Below are 11,551 nucleotides of genomic sequence, written 5' to 3'. Positions count from 1 at the left end.
CCTTGTCAGTGGAACGGAAATAGCTCTCTCAGCCAGAGAGCTGTCTGTCAGTAACAGTTCTGACACATATCAGGTTTGGCACACAGGAGGAAGGCAAGAAATGGTTCCATGTTAGGGGGCTGGTAGGAGAACTTTGCTCGTTAAGGATCAAGACAAGAGGAGCATTTGTAAAACATTACTCTCCTAGAGGACCTTCTTTCTCTTTTAGAAATAAGAGATAATTTTTGGAGAAAGAGGAGCCAGAAAGATGGGTGACAAATCTTCCTTTTTACCATTAGCTCCTGTGGACTTTGAAAGACCATGGCTAAACAGAATCAATGAAACGGGAACGTTTCCATTTATAGACTTCATTAAGTACACTTACTTGTGTAGGATTTTCTCCCCCTCTAGTGGTGGGGTGGTTGTCTTTTGACAGTGGTAGCCTTTTGTTGCATACTACTACTTCATAAACAAAGATGCATTTCCATCACACTGCATTTTACCCATGGCATTAGATCCTTCTTTATGTTTTTCTATCCTGTATGGTGGTGAGGGGATGAACTAAGTACTAACTATGCTGATTGACAGTAGTGTAGCAAGAGTCTCACCCTCTTTTTGTCTAGAGATATTGGCTTCCTTTCTTCCCGGTAGTCCTAAAAAGGAAAACGATGCTGTGTTCATAGATACCACAGGTCTGGACCAGAACAAACCAAGGAACTAAAGGAGATGGAGAAGTCAAACTCATCTACAATAAAGGTAGAAAATACGGAAACTCAGAGGCGAGAAATGACTATAAAGAATCCAAACAATGATCTGACCCTGATATAAAGGGACTATTCAGTGATAAATTTTTGAACACATGTCCACCTTTACATTCCAGTTACTACCATTTCTCTCATTTTCATCCTTGCTATATGAAAAAATTTATCTCTGGTGTAGCAATTTGGATTCAATGATAAGGGATAAAAATTAGAAAATACAGAAAAAGTAAATGATGGTCACTTTAAGGAGAGCAATTAAAATTTCCTTCTTCCTTATGTATAGGACTATATTACATAATACCATAACTGGGAAACAGAACACAATTTGCAGATTTCTAATTCATAGTTTATTTTCCCTTGTGAAGTATGGAGTGAATGCAGCTTTTTTGCTGCTCTATACTCTGGCATCAATGGTATCTACTTAACTTCTCCTCTTGGATGTCTCCAAGGCAACCAAACTCATGTTTTCACTGCAAAGCAGTTCTTTTTCTGGCATCCTTATCTCAGTGAAGAACTGCATTATCCATCCAGTTATGTAAGCCAGAAATCCAGGAGTTACTTGATCCTCCTAGTCTTCCATCATAGCCAATTCATCACTGAGTCTCTCAATCTTACCTTCTAAGTCTATCTCAAATAGAGATAGATTATTCGTTTGCCTCCACTACTGCCCTAATTCATCATCTCTCTTCTAAACAGCACTTCCTTTTTCAAGTGCATCCAATTTGTTCTTTTTCAAATGCATACCGCACTACATTCAACAAATATTTTTGAAGAGGATACTCAGTGTCCTGGAAATCCTGTGGTGGATAACAGACAAGCAGTTGTGGAGATAGAAGATAAACATCAGACAGTCAGAGCACTATGCAAACAATTAAAATAGGATGATAAAATAGAGAATGGCTATTCTCGGTTATGTGTTCAGATATAAAGAATCCATGGGAATTCAACAGGGGTATATGGTGTTTGTTGTTTGCTTCTAGTCATGGGAATCAAATGTAATACTATGCACATGCGAGCCAAGTGCTCTACCATGGAGCCATGCTCACAGCCCTATGAGTGCTGAAACAGAAAAAGAATCCACTGAGATGATGGTATCTGCTGTCAAGTTTTGATAGCAGATTATTCTATTTTTTTCAAGTTTTTATAGCACACTATTCTAGATACACAGATAAAGAATGTAAATGAGATTAAGTAAATGTGCTTAAAGTATGAAAAATATGAAGGTTTAGTCTGTTCTGCTTGAACTCTGGGACTGGGTGCTGTCCCTGAGTCTTCAGCTCAAGCCGAGCACTTTACCACTTGAGTCACAGTACCACTTCTGGTTTTCTGTTGGTTAATTGGAGTTTAAGAATCTCACAGACTTTCCTGCCCGGCCTGGTTTTGAACCACAATCCTTAGATCTCAGCCTCCTAAGCAGACAGGATTACAGGTGTGAGCCACCAGTGCCCAGCTATATTTTTGTTACCTTCTTTTAGAGATGATCCTCTCCCTGGGGTATAAACTCTATAAAATAAGAACCTTAACTGTCTTGTTATTTGCTGTACCACCACGGTCTAAGAACTGTTCCTGGCATACCATAGGTATGCAAGTAAGTATTGAATGCATTAGTGAATTGGTAGGTGAAGTGGGAAGGGCAAAAGAGAAAATAACGAGTAGGTTTAGGGGTTCTGGAAGCCTTGGCACTGTTGTGAAATACACACACACACACCTACCTCTCCAGCTCCCCGCTAGGACACACACACACACACACACACATAGACACACAGTCACACAGACACACACAGACACAGACACACACACACACTCACACACACACCCCGACCTCGCCAGCTCCCCGCTAGGAGGAGTCACACCTCCCAACCCACAAGTCCTCTCACCTTTTCCTCTATTTCTTTCCCTCCCCTCTTCGCAGTTCCGTCAGGCCTCTAGTCGCAATGATTGTTGGGAATTGTAGTCTTCTGGCTCACGAGTATATACCTTTAGAGCATTAACAGAACTACATTTCCCAAGAAGCCACGGGACAGAGTCAAGGTCAGTCACATGACCGGGACTGTGGCGGTGCAATGGCGGCGCCCTTGCTGCGCTGCAGCGGCCCAGGAAGACGTTGGGCTCTAACGTGGATTGATGGAGGTTCTTGCCACGGGAGAGGATCTCCGACTGGGCCCACGTCCAGCTGGAGGAAGAGACAGAGTTCAGTGGCTCAGCAGCTTCTCCACAGTGCTCACAAGCCGAGAAAAGGGTATTCATTTTCATGCCAATTCTGTTCAGTGTGCAGTGGAACTGCGAGACTAGGGAGCAGAAGGTCTCTGTGCAGCCCGACCTTTAGATGTTTGGGTGGGCGAGGGGCTGTTTCCCTATGTCGTGGAGCTCTGAAGCCTAAAGGAAACGCAAACCGGCTTTCTATTTGCTCTTTACTACTTCCCATATACCAGTCTTGTGGTAGGCACATTTGGGAGATTGAGGAATGTAAAAAGCCAGTGTTTCTTGAGTCTGCTGCACAGATAGAAGAGTGGGTGCAATCACCTTAAAAGCTGCAGTAGTATTGGGACCACTGGAAGCAAAGTCATGTTTAACTTATATTTAACACTACCACTGGCTAGTAGTGCTATAAAGGTAAAAAGAACGCAATTATCCAAAAGCTCTGTGTAGTGGTAGTTTAACAGACACCATTAGCCAGAAAAACAGTAGCTGTCTGGGAAGGCCTTTATGTTGAATATCTGTATAGAGCCCTGGGAAGATGTAGTCAACTGAAGAACACCCCCTCCCCCAACATCCCCATCTCAGTGGAGAGTCACTGATTTTGCTAGATCTTTACTGAACAGCTGTTTATGCTTCTAAAAATAAGATTAAAATAGTTTCTTTTAAAATGTGGAGACATAAGGCGCATTTTTAATATTTTCCTTTTTCTTTGAGGTTGGCATTATTTTTGTTTTTCAGTTAGAACAGAGAGAAAATGTCCAAAACGATTCAGCTTCTAATTTGTCTCACAAATTAGATTATCTCCCCGTGAATTGAAAGTATATTTTATCTCATGTGATAAAAGTTGTAGTCACTGCAACACATTCTGAGTAATAACTTTAGACAATGAAGCATTTCTGATGAGTTGTTAGTCTCACTGGAAATGTTTCCAAAGTATCTTTTTCCCCCCAAAGTATCTTATACTTTGGAATTAATCTTTTTTGCATTCAGTGTACAACTTCATGTGTTGGAACTGAAACAAAAATCTATATAATATTGGAAATTCCTTGGGAGAAAAGCAGGGTAGGAACATGAATAAATTGCATATAGATTAGATACACTTAGAATTACTTGAAGAGACTTGTATAGCAAGCTAACGTGATAGGAATGGACATAGAAACATGATTTTGATAGCATTTGACTGCTTCTTAGATTTTCTAGCAATCAAATATGAACAAACAAAAAACCCTGAAATTAGATCTCAGGAATTGGAACCAATTTGAGGGACTTAAAAAAAAAAAGCTGCATCAGATGGTTTAATGTTTTCAGTAATTTTCAATGCTGGTCTTTGGTATTTGTGGGGCTAGTCATTGTACCTACAAGCTGAAGTTATACGATGAACTCAAAACATGTTTGAGAATTTAATTTTGGGGGGGGGTCCGGTAATGGTCCTGAACTCGGCCTGGGCTCTGTCCCTCAGCTCTACCTCTTGAGCCACAGCGCCACTTCTGGCTTTTTTCTTTTTGCTTATGTGGTGCTGAGGAATCAAACCCAGGGCCTCATGCATGCAAGGCAAGCGCTCTATCGCTGAGCCACCTTCCCAGCCTGAGAATTTAATTTTTAACCACTTATTTCTTTAATAGTAGAATCCTTCCATTTATGTTAATTCAAGTAATGATCAACAGTTCAGCCTTCTTTATTATTTGAGTGATTCATTAATGAAATACAGTTAATTTAGAAATTGCTGCTTTTCACTGAAGCTAGGCCAAACAATTGTCACTTAGTACCCATTTCTAAATGATTTTAAGGTGCCAAGGTGTTCTGTTCTCAATCACCTTCTTCTTTGTATCATGAGCTTCCTTATGCCCTGTTGTAAACAAATTTATGTTGCCTCATTTTACATGTTCATTAGGAATTGCTTTTTTATTTAGTCACCAATAGTCTATACCTTATAATATGTAGGGATATAAGATTTTAATAAGGTAGAAGCACAAATAGGAAATTAGGATTTATAATTTAAGTGCATAGAAATTCATGCATGGTGACATGCAACTACTTAACCATTTTCCTTTGTTCTTTAGTGAACACAAATGGGCAGCTGTGGTAGGACTAGAAATTCATGCCCAAATTTCTTCCAACTCCAAACTCTTCTCAGGATCTCAAGTGTGCTTTGCAGCTCCTCCAAATTCTTTGGTTTCTTTTTTTGATGCTTCTCTGCCTGGAACTTTACCGGTAAGGCTTTTTATATAATTTATTTTCATTAGATAATGTTTATATTATATTCAATATAGATAATGATTTCTTTATTTTAACATCTTGACATAGAGGTCTTTCTTAAGAAATCTCTTAGGAAATACCATTTTAGGGAATTTTGGATAAAGTGGGATGAACTAAATGTTTTCTAAAGACCCATCTCTGTAATTCTAAGTCTGGACATAGTCTTTTTATCTGTTTACCCATTTCTTAAACATTTTTTATGTCTGCTAAATACCAGAGAAACATTTTTCTATGTCTACTAAATAAAGATGAGCAGATTCCTGATGTTAAAGGAGTTCAAAGACTAGTAGGGGCGATGTATCTCATAAACAAATAAAGTACAGTGTGATTATTCTTGTGAAGACAATATGCAGAGGATGGTTTTGGAATCCAAAGGAGGATTGTATAAATCAGTAAAGGAAGGATATTGTGAGAAATTATAGGGATGTATTTGACTAATGAACTGTTGCTAGTAGATGTGGTGTTTAAGCTACTTGAGAAGCCAAGTACTAGGCAGATTAACGGAAGAGTTAGCATCTAGTCAAAGGAAACAGCATATATTGTGATAGTACAATTTAAGATCAGTCAAGATTGTGGTTATTTGAAAACTAAGAAGCAATAATGGAGCACTAAGTACCACATACAATGAGTTAACTACTAATTTAGCTATTCATTTTGGCTGGATCTCAAGGAATGACTAAACCCAGTATAGCTATCAGCAAGACTTTCAGCATTTAAGAGTCTTGAGTTTGGAATTTTTTAAAAAATGAAAGGAACAGTGTAATTATTTGAGTTAATAAATATTTGAGTTCATGATTTGTCTGAGACCTATTGTATCAACTTTTTGTAAGGTTCCTTCCATCTTTTGGGAGAATGTATATTTATAGTGGTGATGAGATATAGGCAGATTGTTTGGGGTGAATTCTGTAATTTCAGAAATTTACGTACAGTGAAGGCTGATTGAAATGAGCATTGGCAGGCTTACAGGGTGCAGGATCACTTTTTATAGTCACTGCCCAGCCTGGAAGGTACTTGACAGCGCCTCCTATGTGACTGTCTTACCCAGGGCTGTAATTGTATGGAGGCAGCATCTGGAGTTGTTTTTTTTGGATTTGGTTTGGCTTTGGTTTTGGGCATAAAGGAGCCCCATCATCTCTGTGTTCTCATGTCCAAGGGTACTTTCAGTTCCCTATTGGGCCTCTGGAGGGATATAGAACACCCTCTCTCCACCTCCACCCCTTAAACACATGACTTTTGGCTTAGAATGGCTTGTCAGTGGAGAGAATTTATTTTTAAGTGGAGAGACATTTTTGTTCTTTGGAGAAGCCATCACTTTTCAGTTATAGTCATATGATTTCCTTTTGGTGTGGAAGATCAGATATAATAGAAAAAAATTCATATGTATGCATATGAGTTAATGGATTCATACAAGTTAAATGGAGGGCAATTGATAGAATACCTTTATGTTTTTCTTTTTGAAACTGAAAACATTTTTGTTCCTTTATGATTGTGTTTGGCCAAGGGACTCGGCAAAGCTTGTATTTCCTTTTAGGTTTCTCAGATGGAAATGTGATATCTAGCAAGGTACTTAGGTGCATTTTCAGTAAACAGACACAGACTATTCATTTATGCATAAATATAGTCAAAATATTAGAGACAGACCAAACTAACTAACAAGCTAACCTGTTTTGAAAGACGTCTCATCATACACTAAATAGGAAGGTGCTTGTGCAGTGATAATCATATCAGCCAAACAATGAGGTTATTGTAAACATGTGAGTCCAGAGAGTTTGGCTTATTTTAGCAGACGAAGGCTAGGATTCGTTTTACATTGGTGAGGATTTGTTTTTCTTCCAGAGAGCCAACAGCACTCATGGTTAAAGTAGGCTAAATGGTTAATCTCTCTTTTGTCTTTAAAGGACTCTATTTTAGTATGTGAGCAAAATGATCTCAAAACTTCCAGAATGAAGATTTGTCACTGAAAAAACATTTCAAATCTCTCTGATTTGCCTATAAATAGATTTAAAATGTACTAGAACATTTGGACAGGTGTCCTTCGGTAAGCTCTGTGGAGCTGATGTAATGATGTTCTGATATTCTGAGTCTGCATCTGGTATCTGCTTATAACAAACCAAAAAACTGAGAGTACATTTCTATTTCTGAGGATTGGAATAGAATGTAATGCTGTTGTTTGCATCCATTAAGCCAAGAAATATGTGTCATTCATGATGATGCTTGGAACTTGTTTTGCCCTGGTCTGCACTGTTTCTCTTACTTCTGTGGCTTCTTTTTTTCTCCATGGCTGTTTTCTTCCACTCGGTCTTGGCATGCCAGTTTTCTGTGCTCCTTTCCTTGTCTCTCACTTCTTTTTTTTCTGGCATTCTCCTGAGTAATGTTTTTGCACTCAAATAGGGCTTCTATCTCTTGTAGGTAATAGATCTGCATTTTTAATGTCCTATTATCTATTTCCACTGAAATAATTTGCCAATATCTAAAATCCAGCACTTAAAATATTCACTGTATATCTGTTTTCAAACTTTCACTGCCTCCTGACAGAAAGAATGAACCAACCAATAGAAAATGGATGTTTGGGGGAGAGGGGCAAGCATGTGTGTACATAGCTTATGAATGTGGGTTTGTGGTACACATATGTATTATATAATATATATCACCTATATATCCATGTATATAAATGCAAACAAATAGAGAAAGGGTTATCTTTTTGGTTGGTGTTTTTGGAAAAAGAGGCTAGCAATTTAGAGAGAAAAATAACTATAACTCATTCATCAAATCAATTCAAATATATATATTCACATGATAAGTGTGAACCCTAAAAAAAAAAAGTACAGGAATCTTCTCATTTGTCCTTGAGATGGAAAGAAACTTTGTAAGCATAAAAGCAAGAGGGAAAACACATGAGATAGTGATTTCTACTTTATATATCCAATAAATATTTGTTGACCCACTAATTCTTTGAGGAATCGGTCCTAGGAAAATAATTTTAAAATATGAACAAATATTTGTCTGCAGAGATTTCTATAGCAGACTAATTATACTTGTGGAAGCAACCAGAATTTCAAAGTTGGTGGGGGCATGGCTGATTGTATTGTGATACAGATGTAAAGTGGAACATTATGAAGCCACTAATAATATTTATAAAGTATTTTTATTGACATAGGAAAATGCTAAGGATAAAAATTTCATTGAGATGACTAGAAGTTTCATGTGGATAAATTACTGAATCTTTTGCCTCAGTTTCTTACTTATAAAGTGAGGGTAATGTACTTAACTCACTGGATTTTTATGAGAATTTAATGAATTAATGACTAAAGCACTTACTGCAAGTAATAAGTGCTCTCTAAATCTTACTATTAGTATAACACATAGTGACTAGTGGTTTTCAGCTTTACAAAGACTCCCCTGAGTTGTTAAGCACGGTTTTATTGCCAATGGTAGCAAAATTAAGTGCTATATTCCACAATTATTCACTTTACCTGGATGTCCTTAGTTAAGTGATCTAACTCACAAAACTAACCTGCTTTTCCTATCACCTTAGAGATGCATGGAGAATTAAGTGAGTAATAGAAGATAGTATATTATAAAAAATTCTTTCTAGATTAAAAATAATTACTTTGCTGCATGCAGGGGCTCAAGCTTGTAATTCTAACTACTCATTTGGAAGGTAGAAACTTGGGGATCTCAGTGTAAAGCTAGTCAGAATAAAAATAAATTTGAGAGATTCCATCACAACTAATGTCTGAGCATGCTAGCACATGTCCACTATCTCAGCCATGGGTAGAAGCACAATGTCTGATTGGAGTGATTGTGCCTGTCATCCCTAGTGACTTGGGGAAACACAAGTAGGCTTATAGTCCAACTCATGCTGGACATAAAGCAAAACCCTCCCTGCAAAATATACGACATAGCTGGGCACTGGTGGCTCATGCCTGTCATCCTAGCTACTCAGGAGGCTGAGATCTGAGGATCGTAGTTTGAAACTAGCCCAGGCAGGAAAGTCTGTGAAATTCTTACCTCCAACAAACTACTCAAAAAAAGCCAGAAGTGGCGCTGCAGCTCTAGTGGTAGAGTACTAGCCTTGAGCAAAAGAAGCTCAAGGACAGCACCTAGGCCCTAAGTTCAAGTCCCAGGACTGGCACACACAAAGAAGGAAGGAAGGAAAAAAGGAAGGAAGGAAGAGAGAAAGAGAGAGAGAAAGGAAGAGAGGTAGCTAGAGAGAGAGAAAGATAAAGAAAGAGGAAAGAAGGAGACAAAGAAGAGAAAGAAAGAGAAGGAATGAGGGAGGGAAAGAGAAAGAAAAAGGGGAAGGAAGGAGATAAAGGAGAAAGAAACAAACAAAGAAGGAAAATGCAAAAAGCATGGAAGCATGGCTCAAATAGTAGTAGGTCTGACCTGATTTGCAAGAACAATCCTCATTATTCTTCCCCCCCAAAAAAATTCATTTGTAAAAGAAAGGGTTGGTATGATTTTTTCTATTCTTAGAGAACTTTTGTTTTTGTTAAAAAAAAAAAATAAGTTAGTGACTAGCTGTTTTCCAGTTATGTAAAGAGAAAAGAAAAAAGATAGGAAAGAAAAGGGAAAAAAGGTGGAAATAATTTAGGTTATAGTATAAAGTCTTTTACTGGCAGATCACAATCGGATTTATGTAATCTCTTTTGCCTTGCTAGCCCATTAAAGAAATGCCCACAATTATCAAAGCCCTAAGTGCCTAGAAGAGTGGTAAGTAACCAGTAAATAAATATTGAGTACCTTCAAAGTACATGGCATTATCTCTTTTCTTTTTTTGGTCAGTTGTGGGGCTTAATCTCAGTGCCTGAGTGCTGTCCCTGAGCTTTTTCACTCAAGGCTAGCACGCTACCAGAGAGTCATAATTCCACTTCTGGTTTTCTAGTGGTTAATTACAGATAAGTGTCTCTCACACTTTCCTACTTGGGCTGGCTTTGAACCATGATCCTCAGATCTTACCCTCCTGAGTAGCTAGGATTATAGGTGTGAGCCACTAGTGCCCTGTGTGTCTTAATTTAGGGGGGAAAAAGCCCTGTATGATTATTACTTAAATTGTTATAAAATGTATTTCTGTACATTCTTCTCATCTGTCCATTCCTTCACTCAACTGACATTTATTGTCTATCTACCAAGTTCTAGCTCTTGTAATAGCTCTGGTGAATTAGATAAGAAACAGGCATGGGTCTTGCCATGGAGCATAGACAAATATGTATGCTACAGTAGTGCTTGTTATAAATGTGCTGGTAGGAATACAGTGTGCTTGTGAGGAACTTGTAGGGATAGTCAGAGATGCAAGGGGCTTAAGAAATTTGCTGAGCAACAATCGAATGGAATGTTCAAGGGCCAAAAGGAAGAAGGGCCAAAAGGAGGTGATTTTCTCTAGGAAGCAGAACATTCTCTGCGCAGCATAGGCAGGACAAAAGGGGAGGTTGGAAAGTGTCTGCCTTCTCAACTCCAGGGCTACCCTTTTCCAGAAGCTCAAATGACCTGGTTGGTATGTCTGTGTTTCCTCTTCCCTTTCTTCCCCAAGTGGAATCTTAAGTATGTGTTTGGAGATTATACATCCTACAGAGAAAGACTTCAGGTATTAACATTTGAAGGGCACTCCATCAGCATTTTAGTACATCACTTTAAAATACAGGATGACAGCCCCAAATCATCAGACATTTGAGGAAATCTTCCAGCACAATGGAACAGTCTGCAAAAATCCTAGGAGACAACAGGTAATGTGCAGAGTAGAAGTATACTTAAAAATTAAAAACTTTAGTATGTATTTCTAGAGAAATAAGAGAAAGTAGCTGCATCCTTGAAAATATAAACAAAATGCTACTTTTAAAAGCCAACTAAGTGAGCTCTTAGAAATGAAAATTATGATACCTTGCCCAGTTTCCCACAAAGAAATCTCAGAAGAATAGAAGATAATAGTCAAGAAAATCCTCCCACCTCAAAAGACTCCATATAAAGCTCCCTTATGACCCAGCAATCCCACTTTTGGGCATTTACCCAAATGATCATAAACAAAGTCATACCAAAGCTATCAGCACAACCATGTTTATTGCAGCATTGTTTACCATAGCTGAGATATGGAACCAACCCAGATGCCCCTCAGTAGATGAATGGATTAAGAAAATGTGATATATATATGAATATGAATTCTATGCCTCCATCAGAAAAAATGACATTGCCTCTTTTGTTAGGAAATGGAAAGACTGGGAAAAAATCATATTAAGTGAAGTAAGCCAGGCCCAAAGAAACATAGGTCCCATGGTTTCCCTTGTTTGCAGTGATTAGTACATGTCTAGGACAAGCAGAGTAGGTCAAAGGTTATGTACATGAGACCATATGAGATAATG

General features: G+C 38.2%; 1 protein-coding gene across 1 annotated transcript in view; it reads left to right on the top strand.

The window, feature by feature from the left end:
- Nucleotides 1–2,784: 2,784 nt before the first annotated feature.
- The window catches only part of Gatb (glutamyl-tRNA(Gln) amidotransferase, subunit B), a 70,936-nt gene continuing 62,169 nt past the window's right edge, over nt 2,785–11,551 (top strand). Inside the window, exons 1-2 of the mRNA XM_013029797.1 lie at nt 2,785–2,979; nt 5,000–5,150. Of these exons, the coding sequence (XP_012885251.1) occupies nt 2,804–2,979; nt 5,000–5,150 (327 nt within the window). The 5' untranslated portion in view covers nt 2,785–2,803. The remainder of the gene's footprint in view (nt 2,980–4,999; nt 5,151–11,551) is intronic.

Source organism: Dipodomys ordii, unplaced genomic scaffold (assembly GCF_000151885.1).
Source record: "Dipodomys ordii isolate 6190 unplaced genomic scaffold, Dord_2.0 Scaffold122, whole genome shotgun sequence".
Lineage (NCBI taxonomy): Eukaryota > Metazoa > Chordata > Mammalia > Rodentia > Heteromyidae > Dipodomys > Dipodomys ordii.
The sequence above is the reverse complement of the archived record's forward strand: the minus strand, read 5'-3'. Positions and strand labels throughout refer to the sequence as shown.